Source organism: Eublepharis macularius, chromosome 3 (assembly GCF_028583425.1).
Source record: "Eublepharis macularius isolate TG4126 chromosome 3, MPM_Emac_v1.0, whole genome shotgun sequence".
NCBI lineage: Eukaryota > Metazoa > Chordata > Lepidosauria > Squamata > Eublepharidae > Eublepharis > Eublepharis macularius.
This window is the reverse complement of record NC_072792.1, coordinates 19,193,804-19,217,473: the sequence shown is the minus strand read 5'-3', so window position 1 is coordinate 19,217,473 and position 23,670 is coordinate 19,193,804. Positions and strand designations below refer to the sequence as shown.

The 23,670-nt window shown below is 46.5% G+C and overlaps 1 protein-coding gene across 1 annotated transcript in view; it reads left to right on the top strand.

The window, feature by feature from the left end:
* Window positions 1-23,670, top strand: part of KLHL1 (kelch like family member 1) — a 282,888-nt gene that overhangs the window by 55,385 nt on the left and 203,833 nt on the right. Inside the window, exon 3 of the mRNA XM_054974105.1 lies at window positions 10,031-10,167. Coding sequence (XP_054830080.1) covers window positions 10,031-10,167 — 137 coding nt within the window. The remainder of the gene's footprint in view (window positions 1-10,030; window positions 10,168-23,670) is intronic.

The following is a 23,670-nucleotide window of genomic DNA, read 5'->3' as shown; positions in this document are numbered from 1 at the left end:
AAATTCTGTAAGAGTGGAATGGAAGTTTCCTGCCTCCTTCTTCCTGTTGTAGCCCTGGGGGACAGGGGACCCTGAGTAGTGACACGAGGGGGATCTACATGGGAAGGAGGGATTAATGGAAATGGCTAGTTTAATCTGGATCCCACTAATTCTAATACCAAGGGCAGGATGAGAAGACCGATATGGGTCGGGGGATCATTAGGAGATGTTCAGTTTACTGTTTCTACATGGATACATGCTGTAAACTGCAAAGGATTAACCTAGCACATAAGCAAGAAACAGAGATGAATAAAATTAATATAGACTTCATAATTCCAGAAAACAAACTACAAGTGACGCTTGACACAGGTTGGACACTTGTCAGCTTCCCTCAAGTTTTGATGGGAAATGTAGGCGTCCTGGTTTTACAGCTTGGGTCTCCATTTAATTGAAGTTTACAGACCCCCCCCCCCCCCCACACACCCATCGGAGGGGAAGGGGGGCACCGGCAAGAGCCCGATGCCTGCACTCCCCTCCCAACCGCATGTTCTCCCTCCCATAGACTGCTGCTCTTTAAACTTCAATTAAATGGAGAGCCTAGCTGCAAGACCAGGATACCTACATTTCCCATCAAAACCTGAGGGAAGCTGACAAGTGTCCAACCTGTGTAAGGCGTCACTTGTAGCTTGGCTCTTAGGCAACCTCATAGGGATTATGAACTGAGATGGGTTGTAATTGCCTGTCTCAGTGTGGCTACTCTGGACTTTCTTGGTGGTCTCTCACCCAAGTACTAACCAGGTCCAACCCTGCTTAGCTTCCAAGATCTGACAAGGTTAAGCTAGCCTGGTTCATCCAGGTAAAGACCCTAATTCCTTTACCGCTGCATAAAACTAAAGGAAATTTTCATTGCTTTCTCAATGAATGCATGGATTTAGTAGTTTTGTTTACACATAGTTTTATGTTGTGTATGTACTCTCTCTCTTTTTCTCCCCCACCTCTCTAATTTACAATATTTATGCCCAGACGTGGATAGCCCAGGTGCATCTGATCTTGTCAGATCTCAGAGCCAAGCTACAAGTGACGCCTGACACAGGTTGGACACTTGTCAGCTACCCTCAAGTTTTGATGGGAAATGTAGGTGTCCTGGTCTTACAGCTTGGCTCTTCATCACAGCTGCAAGACCAGGATGCCTACATTTCACATCCAACCTGTGTCAGGCGTCACTTGTAGCTTGGCTCTTAGAGACTAAGCAAGGTCAGCCTTGGTTAGTAATTGGATGGGAGACCTCCAACGAAGACCAGGCTTGCAGAGGCAGGCAATAGCAAACCACCTGTTTGTCTCTTGCCTTGAAAACCCCACTTGGGGTTCCCATAACTCAACTATGACTTAAGCATGCTCTCAATCACTACTTTATTTATAGTCCACCTTAAAATATTCAATAATATTATATATTATTATACTTTTATATATTATTATCAATATGTTCACTATTCTTAGGTATCCTCAGAAAGCCCACGGAATGTCTCAAATATCCTCGATTTCCCCAAGAAGCTCCTACACATATGGCAGCACTACAAATGGATAAATATGATAACAGAGGACCGATGCCTCTAATATTTCAAATGCCTGCATATTATTGCTGGCTGCTCACACCGAGGTTTAAAACGTTCCTTGCTAATTGCATGGTATAGTCCCTGGGCAAAGCTGCAAGGAGCGCTGGTGGAACTGACAAGCATTCCCTTCCCAGCTGCTGCAGAAATATAGGAAATCTGGGGGGGGGGGTGTTAGGTAATGTTGTACACAGCTTTTTGTGTTCAAGCAAGAGGCTGTGCGTTACATAATACAGGCTACAAAGGGAATTAGTTAAACTTTAAACCTCTGCAGAGTGTCAGAGAAGCTTCTGCTGGAACTTATCCAATTTGCCGCAGCAGTCAGAAGACTTGCTGGGGGTTTTCGCTCTTCTTGGTAGCTGCCATAGAAATTGGGCAAGAGATGACAAATCTAACCACATCCGACCCCCTCCTTGTGACCCAGCATTAAAAAAAAACCCTCTCTGCCCCCCACCCCCCAATAACATGTAAAAAAGTTTACATATCCAGCTTTCTCGTATCCTCCCCATGGCAGAAATTAAATTAAATTATATAGAACAGACTCAGAGGGGTCAGGAATATATGTCTACCCCAGCAGACTTAGGCTATGCCTGTTGTAAATTGAACGTGGCAGATTGCCACGGTGTCCCTCACTTCTATCGTGACCCATGTTTTCTAACAGAGGTCCCACAGGTGGAATATACCGAGATTCAGCTAAAACTCATAACACAGAGATGCTCGCATTTTTTGTAGCATTGTTATTGGGAGGGGAATGCTTTTTTCCAAATTTTCCCTTTCTGAGATATCACTGTTGATTCCTCCTATTATTGTTCTTTCTTTTTTAAGAGAGGGATTTCTTTGGTAACTTCAACCTTTGCCAGGGCTGGATCGATGGGGGGGGCAGGGGGGTAGTCTGCCCCGGCACCACGAAAGAGGGGGCGCTGAGCACAGCTGCCAGCTGCTGGGAGCATGCAGAAGCTGGTGGTGGCAGCGTGGGTGGCTGCATGGAGGGTTGGGAGGCTGCCCGCGCCATTTGCCTGCCCCACCAATGGGGCACCTGGCTTGCCACGCATGCAGGACAGGGAGCATGCAGCAAGCCAGCCACCCCTTCAGTGGGGCAGGTGAATGGTGCGGGTGGCCTCCCAGGCCTCCGCTCAGCCGCCCACGCTGCTGCTGCCAGCTCCGCGGCACACCGTGCGCCGGGGCAGCTGGCTTGTCATGCGTGCAGCACGCCCTGGCCCTGCATGATGACATCACGGGAGTGATGTCATCACACAGTGCTGGGAGCACACTCGCACTGCGCGCATGTGGCAGGAGGAAGCTGGACTTGGGTTGCTCTGGCCTCTGGCAGCCCTAGATCTGGCACTGACCTTGGCAGCTGCTTTCTGTTATACACCATATGGTGGTGCTCTAGCAGGAGGATAGGAACACATTGCCTGCCTCGGAATAAGGCTCCTACAAAAGGCTCTGAACACAGCCTTTGGTAGGAGCCTTACCCGAAAATTGTTATACTGCTGTTTGAAATAGGATGTTTGAAATGACAGAAACACTGTCGGCGTGAGTACCATCTTTGACAAAGAGACGGAAACGGGACCCCTAAATGAACCGGTCTGCCAATTAGATGGTCTACTGCACTCTGTATTATTGGACCTATACCTGGACACGCTCCTATGGACTTCTTTGAATGAAATAGAAGTTGTTTTAGTTGAACCATTGAATATTGTAACTGGTTTGTTCATCGGGATTATCATCGTTTGCACTATACACACCAGCACTTGATGTATAGGTCTGGATTTGGAGGCTTGCGTGTACCCTTATTGATTGAAGAACTGAGTGTTAACATAAGTGTAAAATTGAAATGGATATATTGTCACTTTAATTCATTAGTTTTTCACACTAATTGATTTGGTTACTGCCTCTGAATAACAACAACAACAACAACAACAACAACAACAACAACAACAACAACAGTGTGCTTATATACCACCCTTCTGGACAGATTAGTGCCCACTGAGAACAGTGAACAAAGTCAGTATTATCATTATCCCCATAATACAGCTGGGGAACTGGGGCTGAGAGGAGTGGCTTACCCAAGGCCACCAACTGAGCTCATAGCAGTAGTGGGAGTCAAACTAGCAGAGTTCTGATTTGCGACCCAGCCCCTTAACTACTGTGCTATAGCAGTTCGCTCAGAGTCTCTCTACACAGGGCACCTTGGGGTATGTTCATCAAGTGTAGGGAGACACAATGTTAGCCAGGAAGGGTAGTTTAAAAAGACAGAGCCAGCAGAGATTGCACCTCAAAGAGTTTAGTAATTTCATCTTTGCCACCCCAAAGGCTCTGTCAATTTCACCTCTCCAGTCTAAAACTCTGTGGGATGGCAACCAGAGGGCAGAGAAGAATGGAAATGGGCTGGAGCTGCCTTCTAGAGCCAGGCTTAGACCTGGAGAGGTTATAACGGGCTGAAGTTTCCCTTCTGGTGTTTCACAGTTGCTTCACATAGCTCCAGTGCATAGCAAAGACTTTGTCCTGCCGCCATTGTTGTCTTTTAAACTACCCTTCCCGGATAACATTGCATCTCCTGCTACGTGTTCTTCACTTGTCAGATGTCTCATGTAGAGAGATTCTTAGCTATGCAAGAGAGCTATGGCTCTCGAAAGCTTATGCTACATTAAAGTTGGTTAGTCTTAAAGGTGCTACTGGACTCTTAGCAGATGCACACAGATACATGAGCATAAGCTGCCACTACAGAAAAAGGGATACAGTTTGCTACAGCAGCTCTCAGAGCATCTACAGAGTGCCATTCTGAAGTTTTGCAGAATCTCCCTTCCTGCTCCTTGTCTCTCCCAAATTCTCTTGATCAAAACAATTGATTCTAAAGAGATTCCAAATTCCTAACAAAGGGAAAATAAATTATTTTTGGATTTCAGGTAGAAATGGGACAAAGGGGAATTCAGAGCATTTCTCTTAAAATGCTACAGTTTTGATATTCAGTGGTTTTTCAGAACAGTTTAAAACAGAAACCAGAAAAAAAAATGTTTTGCTTCCTAGAGACTTTATCTTAGAACAATTAAGAGCTGTGCTAATTTCCCAATTGCTCACCCCTCCACAAAGCTGAATGTTCATCTTGGACCCAGTAATAAAAAAGAAATGTACATGAAAACAGAAATTTTAATTAAATGCAGAATTGGGGGGGGGGAATAGTTAAACTACTTATACTTATATCCAAACCATTTCTGAATTGACGGATCATTCTTGTGCCGCATGAAGTACACAGCACTCCATAAAGGAAATGCGGTTCATTAATTTATTCATATAGCAATGGCAGAAATTGAAAACGAGAGAGAGAGAGAGAGAGAGAGAGGAGGAGGAGGAAGAAACGACATACAGTAGACAACTGACCTTTCTGTTGAATAGGTTAGCATGCATCAAAGGCAAGATTTTCCAACACCTGCAGCTCTTGGAGGTATAGAAACTAACAGCACTCTCCCTGTGCAATAAATTCCCAGGCATCCTTGTTTTCCTTTTCAATGCTTGATGCTTCTGAGGCAGAGCTATAATTTAGTATGGTGTTGTCTCTCCGAATAAAGATTAATTGTGACTAACCTTTCTCTTGATAGTCACGTACAAAGCTACAAACCTGGCATACTTTTAGATAGTTAACTCTTGTTGCGGATCACTGCTTGTTCAAAAAGAATCCTGAACAAAATAAAAAATACATTTCAGGGACGGCCAGATTTGAACGTGAGAAAAGCCCTGTAGGGTTAAGCCAAAAGGCCCATTTAGTCCACCGTTCTGTGCTGTTCAGTACTAGAGCCTCCCAGCAATTCCACAAGAAGGATAAGCAGGAAAAAATTTCTTCTGTGGTTGCCCCCCCCTCTCCCAAGTGCTTTTTCATTATTGGAGACCAACTAGAAGATTACCACGTCCCTAGTCTACAACAGGGACATGTTGCCGTTGTGGAGCTTGGTTTTTAACATTTTGTGACATTGTGAGGACCCAGTCCAGCTGCCGACTGTGTGAGGAGATGAGAAGGGGGTCATGTCTTCACCCATGCCATTTTTAAGAGCCTTGGAAAGCATACTGGAAAGGAGGGGGACTCTTTGTCCACACTGCCATTGTCCCTAGCAGGATCAGGCCCCCATGACATTATGAAAAGTCAAGCAACAAGCTCTACAATACTTTCAGGTAGGCAGCCATGTTAGAGCCAAGCTACAAGAGACAAATTACACAAGAAGGAGCACGTGAAGGGAATTGCAATGTTAGCCCAGAAGCTGAGTTAAAGAGATCGGAAAGCTTTGTCAATTTCCCCTCTCTAAGGAGCCAGCAAAGATGGATCCTCAGAGGGTTTGTTAATTTCCTCTTTGCCTCTCAAAGGCTCTGTCAGTTTCACCTCCCCTTCTAGGAGGCAAAGAGCAGCGATCTTTGCTGGCTCTGTAGAGAGGGGGAATTGACAAAGCTTTCCGATCTCTTTTAAAACTCAGCTTCCTGGCTAACATTGCAACTTCTGTCACATGCTCCTCCTCGTGTAATTTGTCTCTTGTAGCTTAGCTCAGTCTGCAGCAGAACAGTGGGATATGAGACAAGGAGCTTGGACTCTCCTCAGGGAGCTTGGACTCTCAAAAGCTTATACCCTGAAAATCTTGTTGCTCTCTAAGGTGCTACTGGACTCAAATCCTGAAGTGCTACAATGGTGCCACATTCTCACATTGGACTTGAGGATATGGTACTGTCTAGTTTGGCCCGCAGTTCCTCTAAATATGGAGGGTCCCTTTAGATATCATTGTGACTAATAGCCATTGATATTCCTCTCCTCCTCTCCTCCGTTAATTTGTCTAATTTCCTTTTACAGACTTCTAAACTAATGGCCATTGCGATGTGGCAGCAAATTCCCACTAAATATTTATATCTATGTCTTAGGTGCTTTCCACACAGAAACAGGCTTGTGTAGTTATCCTGTTGCTACTACAACAGCCAATACAGCAGAGCCGGAACGAAGCTTCCATATAGCAGATTTCCTTGCAATTTCTCTGCCTAAGTCTCCTGGCAGCAGCTCCCCCCATCCCCCGTCCCTGTCCCCCGGGATTTTCAGAGGGTTTTTTTTTTTTTATTGGCTGCTGTGGGGTCAGTAGCAGCGACAACGGCTGCTATGCGGCTAGAACCAGGAAAATCTGAACCTTATAGTAGTGTTAAGTTGTCCTGAAGGACAGTATATAAACCAATTGTTATTGTTACTTACTGTTACTGTTACTGTTATTGTAAAACATATCATAAAATCACATTTTTAAAAAGATCAAAGAATACTTCATTAAAGCAATTAAAACCAGAACTAAAAAAACATACAAAAACATAAAAAACACAAAGTTGGGAGGGAAAAAAAGGATCAATGAGGGAATATGAAACAAAACAAAAAGTCTTCACCTGCTGATGGAAGATGGCAACAGGAGGGGACGAACAAGTCTCCCGGAGGATTGAGTTCCAGAGTTTTGAGGGCACTAACAAGAAGACCATTTCTTGGGTTGGCGACTACCTAATTTAAGAAAATGGGGGCTCCAAAGCAGGGCCCACAAAGAGGACCATAGTAGTTGGGTAGGTTCACAAAGAAAGAAGGCGGTCCTTCGGGTACACCAGCCCTACACCATATAGGACTTTAAAGGTCACCACCGGCATCTTGAATTGTTCCTGGAAACAGATTGGGAGTTAGAGTAGATGGGCAAAGACTGGAGTGATAAATTCCCAGCAACCCATTCCACTTAACATCCTGGCCGAAGCATTCTGCAACAATTAAAGTTTTCAAACACTTGAAGTTTTCAGGGGTAGCCTCTCATGTAGGGCACCTTGCAGTAATCTGATCCAGCAATGAGGGAAGGCACCACAGTGGCTAGATCTTTTCTGCCTGTAAAAGGTCTCAGGTGGGTAACCAGTTGAAGCTGTGGCATTCCTGGCCACAGCTGCCACCACCTAATCCAACCGTAGGCTTAGGCCCCAAAGCACTCCTACCTGCCCACTTGGCAGCCAAAATATGGCAGGAAAACAATTTTGGGGGATGATCAGGGAAAAGCTGGGCAGACTCTGGGGGGTGCTCAAATGTGCCATGATGCCATGAGAAAGTACAAAAACAAGCCACTTCCAAACAGCACCAAACCTGGGGCAAGGAGCCCATGTGGAAACAGCTTTTGGCAGCACCCTCTTAGACTTCCATGTACCTTTCTTAATTCGAGGTTTAGATTTTATCTGAGCCCCTGTAGGTGCTTTAAGCAGCTTCTGGACTTCCAAGGGCCAAGCTAGAAGTGGAATACATGTGAGTCTGTTCACTTGCTATTCAAGTGTAATTCCTCACTTCTAGCTTGGTCCCAAGAGAGCTTTGCCCGCCTAGTTCAGGAGGAAATAAATCCCAACCTCCATGCTGAACAGAAGCGTGCCAGACTAGTTGGCTCCTAAATGGGATAGACTCCATTCGACTGTATTTTTGTCTTCACTCAGTCTCAATCTGCTGTGAGCACAAGGCAGATGGAGCAAAACGGGGGATATAAGAAGACTTTGAGCTTCCTCTTGTATCACTTTCCACTGCCTTTGGAATGATATCCCTCTACCCTTCCAGCCTTTCTTCTAGAGTATTATTTCTTTGATATATATCACACCTGTCCATTAGCATGCTCAAGGACGCCAGCAAATCAAACTTAGACAAGCCCATTTACATTTAGTCAATGCCATGGAAGATGGAGAACTGACTCCTGCCTCTGTCAATGGCATTGGCTTGCTTGAATGGCCACGTAGACCATGAAGGCATTTTTTGGTTCCTTTGTTCTAGAAGTGGATGTTGCTGGCATTGGAAGCAGGAGGGCAAATGGAAGCAAGCTGTATCCCTTGCTTTGCACTGGCAGCTTACGCCCATGTATCTGTGTTGCCTCTGCTGGGAGAGCTGCTGTAGCATAGTAGTTAAGTAGACGGGATGCGAATCAGTGCTCTGCTAGTTCGACTCCCACTACTGTCAAGAGCACAGCAGGTAGCCTAGGGTAAGCCACTCTTCTCACCTGTATTTTGAGGATATTAATAACACAGACTTTGTTCACCGATCTGAGTATGGCTTCTGACAAAGTAGGCTCTGCCCCCCACCCCAATAAATTTGATAGTCTTCAAGAGGTCACAAATGCTCTGTGGTTTGTTTTCATGCAACAGGTGAATATGGCTCCTCCTCTGAAATGTCTCCCTTGCGCACTCTTCCTTGTAATGTTTTACACAAAGAACATGTTAGATGGCATCATAATACTGTGTGAGGTTCCTCACTTCTCATCATTGGGTGATGAGGCTCACAGTGGAGGAAGACACTCATATCTTTCATCATGCTATATTTGTGGTGGACATCATGCAGAGAAGATACTGAGATGGCGGCTCCATGTTTTTTTCATAACAATAACAACAACAACAACATTCGATTTTTATACCACCCTTCAGAACAACTTAACACCCACTCAGAGAGGTTTACAAAGTATGTCATTATTCTTACAACAATCCCCCTGTGAGGTGGGTGGGGCTGAGAGAGCTCCGAGAAGCTGCGACTGACCCAAGGTCACCCAGCTGGCTTCAAGCAGAGGAGTGGGGAATCAAACCTAGTTCTCCAGATTAGAGTCCTGTCACCCTTAACCACTACACCAAACTGGATCTTATTTTTAATATCTAGTTATAAGTGAAGTTTTAAGCGAATTGGAGTATCGGTCTATTCTGCTGCGGATACTAAGCTGTATTCCCTGTCAGTGAGTTCACCAGGGCTTTTTTTCAGGGGGAACGCAGGGGATCGGAGTTCCAGAACCGCTTGCAAATGGTCACATGGCCGGTGGCCCCGCCCCCTGATCGCCAGACAGAGGGAAGTTTAGATTGCTGAGTGGTGCGGAGGGCAATCTAAACTCCCCTCAGTCTGGAGATCAGGGGGCGGGGTCACCAACCATGTAACCATTTTCTCTGAAGGGCAACCCACTGAGTTCCACCACCTCTATTCCCAGAAAAAAAGCCCTGGAGTTCACCAAGTCCTTTCTGCTCTTGAGGGCATGAACTCATCATGAGGCAAACTCTAGTTTCCCTTTACTAGTAATAGATAGTAATCCCTGAACTACTTTGGTTTATTCTGTTTGGTTGCATGGTGGTTCTTCAAAACTAGTTCTGGATCTTGGATCCAACTGCGTGGTTGGTTACAAATATGAGCATTTAAATCTAACCTTTCTCTCCATTCTTATTACTCAGTGATTTTTATGCATGGGTAACCTTTCTTAATCACACCAATATTTGAAATAAAACGTGCATTTAAAACAACAATAACTGTAGGTTTAAATTGCAGACCTAAAAAATGACTCAAAGCTCCTGCAGCATACTGTTTGCACACTGACAGCAAGAATGTTCAGCAGTTATATAAAATGGAGTACATGAATGCGTGTGTACATGATTCTGTCTCCTCGTTTTTTCTGCAGACTTGTTCTTAGTTCAGTTTCCGACTACTTTGCCGCCATGTTTACAAGTGACGTTTGTGAAGCCAAGCAAGAGGAAATCAAAATGGAAGGCATTGACCCCAGTGCACTATGGGATCTTGTTCAGTTTGCATATACAGGTACACTAAATATGTTCTACCACAAATGGCATTTTTACCAATTCATTTGCTCATTTTTCTTGAAACATAAAGTCCTGTTATTCCAACTTTCAAAACTGTGTGATCCACAAGAGCAAAGGTTAGGAAATCTGAAAACGTTTATGAAAGGGTTGCACGTTGTCTATTTCTGGTATTTATTTCTGGTATCCGCCCTGAGGGCGGAGCATAAATCCAATGAATTAAATTTATAAACACTTGGGACACCAACCTCCTTGCTCCAAGGTTCTGTGTTCTTTGTTGAAGCTGCCGGTCTTGTGAGAGCAGAATGAACCACTGAAAGGATAGACGGGATCAACAGTAGGACAGTTGGACATCAGTGTTCCATCAGTCTCTAGCTACAGGCCACTGTGAATAAAGGGAACCTCCACATGTTGCCAGCCGCCCTTTTCATCTATGCACCCCTCAATCCCAGCCCACATGTATGCACATGAGCAAGCTCCCGTCCCCACAAGGCAAGCACAGACCACAGAGAGCAATTGCCATGTTCTACATCTCAAGAAGGGCCTGGCAGCGGTGATTCTGCAGCACCACAGCTGTGAGCCTTTTAGTGGGAGAAACAGCGGAGGGTAAATTGTGCAAACCAGCAATTAAGTCACCGGGCTGAAACACAAAGAAGGTGTCTCTCCCCATATGATCATCCTCGTGATATGCAATCACTGACTATTACCGCAATATAAACGTTAACTGTTTAAAATGCTCTGTAGCAGTTGGGAATGTCCGATGCCAATATTCCCATTGTCTCATAGTTCTTGCCGAATATGTAACTCACCATGCAATCCTAAAACGAATTACTCCAGTCTAAGCCCATTGATTTCAATGGGCTTAGACTGAAGTAACTCTTCTTAGGATAGCACTGTCAGTGTCATGCCTTCCATTTTGTGTTATGATCCAATCAGAAATTTCTCATCTCACTGCCTCTTTCCAGCTAATTTTCTCAAGTTTATAGTTTTCTCTTGGGAAGATTCCCAACTCCCAAGTTTTTTCTTTGATTCTCTGTTGCAACCTCTTGTGTTCTGAAAAGGATCCATGTAATCCAATGGGCTGAAAACTATATATCTAGCATGGCTCTAGACCTCACAAATTAAACATGCTTTTGAGTAGAGATGGGCACAATCAGCATTACGAATGAAAAAAAACCCACGATAATGGCGATCACGCGATCGGGACCCGGCGGAACATGATCGTCCACGGCCAATGATCCAGCGGTCGGGAGAGGCCTGGATCAGGGTGATCGGGCTCGGTTCAGGGATCCAGACACTCAGGCGCCAGCAATCTATTCTCCTGGCAATGGATCCAGGGGAATGCCTGAGCTCTGTTTGCCCTCCTTCTGTCGCCCTGGAAACCCGAATGGAAGCCCAGCTTGCCTTGATCAGCAGGGCTTCTTCCAACCACGGAGCAGCAAAGCAGTCACAAGTTGGGAGAAGACACCCAGGGGAGGGAGGGGGAAGGGGGTGTTCTGTAGCCATGGGCACTCCAATCTCATCCCTGTGAACCCTGCTAGGCAGCTCTGAAAGCCGCCGCCATCACCCACCTTCCCACATAGCTGGGAATAGCAGCGCACCCCACTTTGGCCTCCACGATCCATGATCCACGGTTTGGGAACGGGAGATGCTCAGTGCAGATCGTTAATTCGAGATCATCGCCGGCGCCGATCCACGATCAACTGGATTGTTAATTTTTTTTTATTGTGCCCATCTCTACTCTTGAGTCTTCTCTGGGTTTCAACAGAGTCTCGTAATACACTGGACTTCTCCTTCTGATTTCTATGCAGAATACGAAAGGTATATATCCGCCCCCATCTTTAATATGTCTCCCTCTATTTTCCAACCCACAACTGACATTGTATCACACAGATGGCAGGCATTTTGCTTCTCTCTGTTGGTTAGGATCTTATATTTGGAAAGACTCACTTCGCCTCTGTCCTGTTTCCCGTATCCCCTACATTTTCACCTCTAAGTAATTTCAAATAAAACTTGATTTTAAAAAAATAAATAAAATCTATCTACTTTAAAAAAGAAGAAGAAATTCCTGCTCTGAATGGGTTATTTCTTTGTGCTTTGATTTAGTAAATATAGAGTTCTGCATTTTGGGTAGGAAAAATTAATGCATAATTATATGATGGGGAGACTTATCTTAGCAGTAGTATGTGAGAAAAGGATCTAAGTGTCATAGAAGACCATAAGCTGAACATGAGTCAGCAGCGTGATGTGGCAGCTGAAACAGCAAATATGATTGGGGGGCTGTATCAACAGAGGTATAGCATCCAGATTGCACAAAGAGCAGAAGTATTGCTCTACTCTGTCTGGTTAGACCTAACCTACAGTATTGTGTTTAGTTTTGGGCACCACAATTTTAAAAGCATATTGACAAGCTGGAAGGAGTCCAGAGCAAGGCAACAAAGATAATGAGGGGGTCTGGAGACCAAGACCTATGAGGAAAGGTTGAAGACGCTCAGTATGTTTAGACTGAAGAGGAGATAACTGAGAGGTGATATGATAATGATAACCATCTTCAAGTACTTGAAGGGTTGTCATATAGAGGATGGTACAGAGCTGTTTTCCATTACCCCAGAAGGTTGGACCAGAACCAATGGGTTGAAATTAAATCAAAAGAGCTTTCTGCTAAACATTAGGAAGAACTTCCTGATACTTAGAGCTATCCCTCAGTGGAACAGGCTTCCTTGGGAGGTGGTGGGCTCTCCTTCTTTGAAAGTTCTTAAGCAGAGGCTATGGCCATCTGACAGCCATACTGATTCGGTGAACCTAGGCAGATCATGAGACCGAGGGCAGGAAGGGTTACATCAGAGCTTAGTCCTTGTGGCCCCTTCTTAAACATCCAGGGTAATGACGATCACCACCTTGGAGTCAGGAAGCAATTTTCCCCAGGTCAGTTTGGCCAGGGATCCTGGAGATGTTATGCCATCTTCTGGGCATGGTGCCGGGGTAACTGGGGGGGGGTCATTGTGAATTTCCTGCATTGGACAGGGGATTGGATTAGATAACCCTGGAAGTCCCTTCAACCCCTGTGATTCTATGATTTTAGTATTTGCTAGTATTTGCAATTAGTAGGATATTATTAGTAGGATATTAGTCTTAGAGAGCCAGTTTTGTGTAGTGGTTAAAGAATGTGGGACTCTAATCTGGAGAGCCGGGTTTGATTCCCCACTCCTCCACTTGAAGCCAGCTGGGTGACTTTGGGCTAGTCACAGTTCTCGGGAGCTCTCTTGGCCCCACCCACCTCACAGGGTGTTTTGTTGGGGGGATAACAATGACATACTTTGTAAACCACTCTGAGTGGGCATTAAGTTGTCCTGAAGGGCGGCATATAAATTGAATGTTGTTGTTGTTAGGATAGGCTTCTCCCCACCAATACTGTACCCAGATACCTCAATGAACTCCATATTTCTTGTCAAGATTTTAAATCTATTTCTGTTGTCCTTTTCCTGCCGAAACAGACCCCTCACAGCTACTTCTTTAGGTAAAAGATCATTGTTTCCACTCCCTGCATAAACAAGCAAGCTAATTCCCCATGTCAGTCTGATCATATGTGTTCATACGTTTGCAGGGCTGTGGTAACATACATTCCGAGGCAATGCCTGAAACCAGTCCTAGGAAGCTTTGGCCTATATATCCTATCTGTTGGCCTTCCTGGGCAACCAGTTGGCCATTGTCTGAAACAGGGTTCTGGAGTAGAATATCTGTTGGCCTTCTTATGCTGTGATGTTCTTAAATGTTACTTGTTTCATTCTGAACTTGTTCAGTAGTTTTGTTTCATTGTGCATCCTTCTTATGTCCCACTTTGAATTTTGAAGGCTTCTGTTTGCATGGACAGACAATTGACCTGCATTTTCTTTATATATATTATATCTGTGTGTGTGTGTGTGATGCCCTCAAGTCATAGCTGACTTATGGTGACCCCTGGCGGGGTTTTTATGGCAAGAGACTAACAGAGGTAGTTTGCCATTGCATGCCTCTGCGATCCTGGTATTTGTTGGACGTCTTCCATCCAATTACTAACCAAGCTGACCCTGCTTTGCTTTTGAGATCTGATAAGGTCAGGTTCACCTAGGCTGTTCAGGTCAGGGTATATTATACATCTATATCATACATATACAATATCTCTTGCAATCAGTTTCATATTGCTTCTGTTAACCATACCGCCTATCCATTTGCATATCCAATGCATGTCTCCCCCACCCTAAAAAAAATCTAGGAGGTTCCAATAGAAAATGCAAGAAAGGACTAGGGTTGTTACGGGTTGGGAATTTCTTTTTTCAAAATTCACTTTTTTAGATACAGACTTTGATTCCTCTTGTTCTCGTCTTTCTGTTTTAGAAACAGGTTTTATCTTTAATTCCTCTTCGAAGAGAAGTCAAGGTGCCCTTTTGTAATTTCAACTCTTGCAGTTGTTTTATGTTATACACCCTGGAGGGGAGGGTGCTGTAGCAAGAAGACGGGAAGAACGTTACCTGCCGCTGATCATCTGCAGAGTGAAATTCTAAAACTTTGGATAACTTCCTCTTCCTGCCCCTCCTCTCTTCAAATTAGAAACTGACTCCAAATTCCTAAAAAAGAGGAAAACAAAAGGATTGTCAGAGAAATTGGGTAAGGCGGAATTAAGAGAACTTCTCTTAATGACCTTTAAGCAGCTCCATTCCACAATGCAGAGACAATTTAGATAGGAATAGGCTATTCTCAGAGAATTTCTTCTGGGAAGGCATTTTAGAATTTACCCAGTTGGGCTGTGCATTCCTGCCACGCACAGTTGTGCAAGAGGATGGTGTCTTTGATCCCTTTCGTATTTGAGCTAGCTACTCTTTTGACTCAAGAATGTAACTCAATATGCACATGCTCTCTACCGATGAAACATCGCTGTGCGTAATTACATAATCCCTGTATAATTAGATAGCTGGCTCCTGCTTGTCAGTCTGGAATGAGTTCCATTGTGAGGTGGCAGAAGCTCTTTCATGTATAAATTGCTCTAAATTTCCCTTCTGTTTATAAAGTGGTGTTATGATGTCTTGCTTATATCGAGAACGCACGTAATATCAGAGACAAAGTAGCACCACGACCCAGAGCTACTGCTGTTGAAAGAAAGAAAAAAATGAGGAAAATTCTCATTCATGTGAAGGGTGTGTTCAAATAATAGTTTCTTTGTGCCCAGAATGGCTTTAAAATTAAATTTTAAAAATTTAAATTAAAACAAAGATACTAAACGCTATGGAGAAATTTAGTTCTTCGTCATATGATTCTTCATTCAGAGGACATATTAGAAATGCGTCCAGTATGGTGATGTTTTGCTTCTTCAGGCTCATCAATATATTTATCATCCATGCTTTTCAAAACAATGTAGAGTACGATTACACTGAGGCTGGATAGCTCCATGTCTCTGGCAAAATGGCAGCAATTACTCTGTATTAGGCTAATGTGAGAAACTCAGGGTCAAGCTACAAGTGACGAATGACACTTGAACAGCAAGTGTATTTCTCCCTGTTCACTTGCCCTCCACTCAATCCACTTGCTGTTCAAGTGTCATTCGTCACTTGTAGCTTGGCCCTCAGACCTGCATGGGAGGAGCCTATGTTATGGCTCCTCCTCATGCCACCATCAGCCTTTGAGAACTAGGATCGAGCTACAAGTGACAAATGACACTTGCCTGGCAAGTGAATAGACTCATGTGTATTCCTCCCTGTTCACTTGCCATTCACTTGTGCTCCACTTGATCACATAGTGGAGGGCAAGTGAACAGGGAGGAATACACATGAGGGCCAAGCTACACATGATGAATGATACTTGAACAGCAAGTGTATTTCTCCCTGTTCACTTGCCCTCCACTCAATCCACTTGCCGTTCAAGTGTCATTCGTCACTTGTAGCTTGGCCCTCAGACCTGCATGGGAGGAGCCTATGTTATGGCTCCTCCTCATGCCACCATCAGCCTTTGAGAACTAGGATCGAGCTACAAGTGACAAATGACACTTGCCTGGCAAGTGAATAGACTCATGTGTATTCCTCCCTGTTTACTTGCCATTCACTTGTGCTCCACTTGATCACATAGTGGAGGGCAAGTGGAGGGCAAGTGAACAGGGAGGAATACACATGAGTCTATTCACTTGCCAGGCAAGTGTCATTTGTCACTTGTAGCTCGACCCCTAGACTGATACTTTCATGAGAAGTAACTGTGGATTGGGCTTCTGAAATTACCTTTTGCTAATCGAAATGGTATAAACGTAGCTAGTAGGGGTGTGCAAGGAAAAAACTTTCGGCTTTCTTGTTTCGGGATTACCCGAAACAAGATTCTCTACCGGCATTAGCCGAATGCCGAAACAAGAATCTCTTTCGGGATTCGGGATTCGGCATTATTTCGGCATTCTTTCGGGATTCTTTCGGGTTTTTTTGCTGGGAAAATGCCTCCGTCTTTCAGGACGCCTGGAGGAGGCATTTTCCCACCAAATAAGCCCAAAATTGGTGGGGACCTTCCTCTAACCCTTCTCTAACACCCACCCAAGTTTCAGACAGATTGGACTTTGGGGGGCCATGTTATGGCCCCCCAAAGCAGGTCCCCCCATCCTCCCATAAAGGAGCATCTTCTTCATTATTTCCTATGGGGAAAAAATGAAGAAGCAGGCTTCCTTTGCCAGGGGTGGCATTTTGCATGCAAAATGCCCCCCAGCCCTCAGGGGCCCTTCTCCCACCCCTCCTCCCACCCCCCACCAAGGCTCAGCCTGCTCCCACTTGGGGGGGCCATTTCATGGCCTCCCCAAGTAGGTGCTCTAATCTCTACCACTGACAGCTGGGGGAGGCTTGTGTTGCCAGGGGTGGCATTTTGCATGCAAAATGCCCCCCAACCCTCTGGGGCCCTTCTCCCACCCCTCCTCCCACCCCCCACCAAGGCTCAGCCTGCTCCCACTTGGGGGGGCCATTTCATGGCCTCCCCAAGTAGGTGCTCTCAGCCCCTAAAGTCCACCCCTCACAGCCCCACACAAACCCAATTCCCCCCCAGCTGCCACACACAGACCCAAATCCCCCCAGTAGCCCCTCACAGACCCAAATCAACCCCCACCTGCCCCACACCCACCATAACCCCAGGAACAGGCTGGCCTGCCCTCCCCTTTTGGGAACCCCTAAACTCTCTTTCCCAGGGCAGTTCTGCACAGACAAGGGGTGCCACAATGGTGGCAGTGCCAAATCGTCCCTGGGAAAGAGCACCTGCCCTGGCACACAGACAACCACCCCCCTGACCCCCCCACCACCCGCAGAGAAGGCTGGCCAGCCTGCCCCATTGTTCCCTATGCTGGGAACCAACCTCCCATCAAAGAAGGGAACACAGACACACAATCATTAAGTTTAAAAAACCTTTATTTTCTCATTTTCAAATTACAAGTGGTCAACAAATCACAACATATTACACTTATTGTCCCTCATAGCACAACACAACACAATTAACTACACATCAGAGAATCTTAAACACATTTTTTTTTTGAAATGGACAAACAGTAAAGTTTTGAACATTACAACAGGTCACATAGTGAGCGGGCACAACAGGGCATGGAAACAGAAGATGATCATAATAACTACCAGCCTAATACAACTCTCCCTCCATAACATGACTTAATGGGGGGGAACCACTGCAACAAAATCCCCCCCCAACCCTCTGGGGCCCTTCTCCCACCCTTCCTCCCATCCCCCCACCAAGGCTCAGCCTGCTCCCACTTGGGGGGGCCATTTCATGGCCTCCCCAAGTGGGTGCTCTGCTCTCATCTCTACCACTGACAGCTGGGAGAGGCTTGTCTTGCCAGGGGTGGCATTTTGCATGCCAAATGCCACCCTCACCCTCAGGGGCCCTTCTCCCACCCTTCCCCCCACCCCCCACCACATGCATTCCTTGACAATCAAGAAATCTGGAGTTAAATATAATGTGCATGTAAGTCCCTCAAAGACAGAAGCAATATGACCCATTTGATTTCCACAACCTCAGACACAATTAGGGATCCGTTTCCCCTTGGTGGGGGATCCCCCACTCTCACCTATCACCCCGAAGGGGGAAAGTCAGTGAATGAGCCTTCAAGGTACGCTCCAGGGGCTGCTGCCGTGATGTCACTGATGTCATCTGGCTGCCCTGAGAGTATGCCTGTGCTTTGCAGTGGGCTGATTTGGGCCCTGCAGGCCAAAGCAGGATCCCTTGTGGCCCAAATCTGCCTGCTGTGAATTGTGCGTGCTCCCCAGCCTTGTGTGATGATCACATCACTTCCTAGAACAGACATCATCATGCCAGAGCATTGCCATTAAATGATCATGCGTGTGTGAACAGACCCTATGTATCCTGTAGGCTTCAGTGATGGTATAGTAATGTTTTCACTCACATTATAGAGAGAGAGAGAGAGAGAGAGAAGGGGGGGAGGCACTGAAGCTAGATTATTTCTTCTATTTTACTGTCCCCTTCCAAAGCCAGGGTGGCATTGGCACAATGCCCCCCTCCCCCCGGCCAGAGCCTTAGTACCAGTATGCATTGACAGGCCCATGCATCATAGTCCTTTTTGAGACCCAGCCAAGTTGTGTGCCTTTTGGAGAAAAATGTTCAAGTTGCTGGTGGGGGTATGAACAATTTTTAGATATCCACTGTAGTGCAATGGCTAGAGAGTTGGTCTAGAATCTGGCAGACTCTGATTCTGTGCCTTGTAGGCTTGATGGATGTTCTTGGCTCAGCCTAAGTAAACAATTGTGTTGTGTTTTCCAGAGGCAGTCTAGGTGATTTTGGGGCCCTGGACAAATGTTCTTGACGGGGCCCCAGAACCAGTGCCGCCCCACCACTGGCTCCTTGCCAAGGCCAAGCAATTTGGTAACCTAGGCCCCAGATAGAGTGGGCAGGAGTGCGTTGTTTCCTTCCTCCCCCCCCTCCACCCCCTCATACAACTAAGAAGGCCATCGGTGGAGTCACTCCAATGTGAGGCATGGAGCAGCTGTCTATTGTTAGCCTGGTTGTGATGAGGGTGAAACAAATCAAGGGAGAACAGCAATGTGTAAACCACTCTAGGTTCCCATGGGGGAGAAAACCGGGGCATAAGATAAACCTTTAATTTGGTGGGGAGGGGGTATATACATTTTATGTGTATGTGTCTGTATGTTTTATGCATTCAAATCACTTGTGGTGTACTTTAGAATTATATTGAGCTCCACAGTATCCCAAAAACCTTGTCCATGTATTGCAAACCGAAGTCAATCTACCACATCTAGGGTATTCTTCTTTTCCCTACTGCCTTCAATTTTTCTTAGCATTATTGTGTTTTCTAGTGAACCTTGTCTTCTCATGATGTGACATAAGCACTATCATCAATTGATATCTTCAAGGGAGAAAGCAGGCCTGATTTGGTCTGGATGCCACTTACATGTCTTTTTCGGAGTCCATGGTACATGTAAATTGAAACTTTCTTCCCACTTCACAGTGTGAATGCTTTTTCCTCCTATGAGCTTTGTCTAAATTTTACTGTACTGATACTGCTCATTTGGCCAAAAGGCCTGCCCTTGATCAATGCCACATTAAATACTTCATAATAAAAATATGTTTTTAGAACCATTTAAAAGTGTCCTTAAGTGCCATACGCCGATTTAAAAAACCATAAGCTAAATGTTTGGGAACACAACCAGATATGTGAATGACTGAAATGCAGCCCAATCCCACTGCTACTTAAAATCCATTTTTGATGGAGGTCTGGATTGTCTTACATTGGTGTCATTGGGCTTGGAATCAGGAACCTGGAAGCGTTCCATGGGGGCTACAACTTTCATGCCAAGGCTAAGAGGGTGGGAACGGGATCTCTCTGGGGTGGCAAACTCTGGCCTTGGAAGTTACTGGCAATTTGGGGGTGGGACTTGTGCAAAGGAAAATCTGAGTAGGGATCTCCCCCAGAATCCATGGTCCGCATTTGCCCTCTAAAGAGATTGCCCTTGGAAGCAGCCAGTTTATCTGTAGGGAACTACTCTCTCTAACCTGAACTCAAGCCCAACCAGGAGTTTGGCAGCCCTAGGAAAATTTCTGAAAAAGATGGCAAAGGAGGGCCAGCAACTGATAGAGGCATGGAAGCCCACACCAGGACAGTAGCAGGGGCCTACTTGGGCAAAAGGGACGACCAGTGCTCTCATCCCCCATAGTCCACTCCTTACAGCCCCACACAAACCCAGTTCCCCCACCCCAGCTGCCACACACAGACCCAAATCCTCCACTCAGCCCCTCTCAGAACCAAAACCACCCTCAGCTGCCCCACACCGAGTACCCCAGGAACAGGCTGGCCAGCCTGCCCCATTGTTCCCTATGCTGGGAACCAACCTCCCATCAAAGAAGGGAACACAGACACACAATCATTAAGTTTAAAAAACCTTTATTTTCTCATTTTCAAATTACAAGTGGTCAACAAATCACAACATATTACACTTATTGTCCCTCATAGCACAACACAACACAATTAACTACACATCAGAGAATCTTAAACACAATTTTTTTTTTGAAATGGACAAACAGTAAAGTTTTGAACATTACAACAGGTTACATAGTGAGCGGGCACAACAGGGCATGGAAACAGAAGATGATCATAATAACTACCAGCCTAATACAACTCTCCCTCCATAAAACGACTTAATGGGGGGGAACCACTGCAACAGGGTCCAGCAGAACCTATGTCATTTCCTGTGGCTGTGCTTTCAGTTCAGACACACAAAGCTGAACTGGGCACTTCCAAGGCACTGGACAATGGTATTTCTGGAGCAGTTCTGCAGAGGTCTCCCCCCACCCCCACACCAGCCTCAGAATTTACCTGGGAACATCTGTGAGAGATCATCATTGGCCGGTGCCCATCCACCACTCTTCCCGCATCCCCCAACCATGCAAACCCAACATTAACATCAAATTTTTTTTTTTAAACATGAACATTCAATCAACTTTTAAAAAACATAAGCACAACATTTTTTTGGGGGTTTTTTTCCTTTTTTTTACATGAACAGAACATCAACTTTTAAAAAACATAATCACAACATTTTTTTGGGTTTTTTTTTCCTTTTTTTTACATGAACAGAACATCAACTTTTAAAAAACATAATCACAACATTTTTTTTTGGTTTTTTTTTCCTTTTTTTTACATGAACAGAACATCAACTTTTAAAAAACATAATCACAACATTTTTTTGGGTTTTTTTTCCTTTTTTTTACATGAACAGAACATCAACTTTTAAAAAACATAATCACAACATTTTTTTTTGGTTTTTTTTCCTTTTTTTTACATGAACAGAACATCAACTTTCAAAAAACAGTACAACAATTCTTCTACAATTTTTTTTACAATGATTTCATCTGATAAAAACACCTAAGCAATCCCTATCTAACCTGTTTCTCCCTCCAGTAGCAATCCATGTTTCTGGGGCATTATTTTTCATAATAAATTTGGTCCCACAGGGTATGTCTCAGTGATGGGAGATGTTTTGAATACCCTGGGGGGGGGCTTTCAAATTGCTGGGTGTTTTTCCTTTGCCACTGGTTCCTAACCACCCTCCCTCTACTGGCCGGTTTTAACTGTATATACAGGGTTTTATACAGGGGAGAGCGCGATTCCAAAGGATTGGACTCATAGAGGATGCAGGCCACAAGTTGGGCTCACCTCAGTCACTCTGGAAGTCCAGTCCTGAGAAATCGAAGAGGCGAGAGTTGACCTTCAGGAAGGTCAACTGCTCGACTCTCCATGGGAGAAGGCGAGTGCGATGTGGGCCGACAATGTCGCCCGCATGTGAAAAGACGCGCTCGCTCTCCACGCTCGTCGGAGGGCATGAGAGCAGCCGCTGCGCCTCGAGGGAGAGGTCCGGCCAGACCGACTCCTTCCTGGCCCAGTAGCTGAGCGGATCGGTGGAGAGCGACTCGCAGGGCTCCGCGAGGTAGTCCCTGACCATCGCCTCCGCCGGATCCTCTCTCACGGTCCTCACGACCCCAGAGGGGACGAGGGCCCACCGGAGCATCTCCATCTCCATCGGCACTCCGGTGGTGGCCTCGGGGGGGGCCTGCGCAGAGGGGGCGTCAGAGGGACCCGCACGGCAGGGCCCCTCTTGCGTCCCCCCTGTCGACAGGCGTCCCCTCTTGGCCTGCCTGCGCCTCACCCAAGAGCAGAGCCCGTCTCTGGCTTGGGTGAGGTTCCCGTCCCGCTCGGCGAAAGTGCCCTTTATGCGCGGGTCACACATGGTCGCCAACATGTATGACTCTTCCTTAGTGAGAGGAGTTAGCCTGGCAGCTATGCCCTGCTGCAGCCTTCTCACTAATGCGCGCACCGCTGGAACAAGGTCAGCACGGGGCGCGACCCGGTCTGCAAGGGTGGCCAGATTCCTCTGGAGCGTGTGCACCAGGGGAATGACCAGACCGAGGGTCGCCGTGTCTGACGAGACCGCCACAGTGAAGTCCTTGAAGGGCTTCAGGACCTCCACTGTCTGGGTGATGGTGAGCCAATCCTCCCGGTTGAACTCACCCACCTGACTCGCACCGCGGTGCTCGGAGAGCCACGCGTGGAGTGCGGCCTGCTGCTCCACCAAGCGCTCAAGCATGGCGCAGGTGGAGTTCCAGCGAGTGCTGACGTCAGTGATCAGAGCGTGCTCTGGCACACCTGTCCTGACCTGTGTCTGGCGCAGTTCGTGCGTGGCCTTCACGCTGCGCGAGAAGTGACCCGTGAGCCTCCGACATTTCTGGACAAGTAACTGGAGTTCACGGGTCCGGGTATCCACGGGTTCCTTCGAGGAGCCCAACCCCAGCGCATCTCTCACCACTAGGTGAAGCTTGTGAGCGGCACAGTAGACGCTCTCTCGGCTCACTAGATGCGCCGCTGCCCTCATGTTCTTGCCACCGTCCGTCACCATGCATCCCACGGTGGCGGGTCCCTGGCCTATCCACTCGTCCAACTGTCTCCTTAAGGTGGCAGCGATGTTCTCCGCCGTGTGGGACACGTCGAGCACCTCGGCGTGAAGCAAGGCCTTGCAGTAGCCGGCCTGGCGGTCTCGCATCCTTCCCTGTCTAGCTGTGCTAGGCACCTCCCCCCGGCCCCCACCCAGAACCGACTCGGGTTCCCACCAGTGAGCAGTAAGCGAGAGGTACGCTTGCTGCACACTTGGGCAGGTCCAGATGTCCGATGTGAAGTGCACAGTTCTCCCGGCAACCCGGGACAGCTGTGCCTTCACATGATCCCTGGCAGCCCTGTAAAACGAGGGCACCACCGATCTGCTCAACGACGTGCGAGCAGGGACGGCGTACCAGGGAAAGCAATCTTGGAGCAGCCCTGAGAAGCCGAAGTCTTCAACTACGGAATACGGTTGCCCATCCACTGCTATCATGTTGACGATGTGGCGCGTGATGCGCCTGCTCGCCCTCCGGATCCCCTCTCTGGGCACACTAGCGCCCTGCATACCAAGCATCTCCGGGAGAGAGGCTTGGCGTCCCTTTCCTG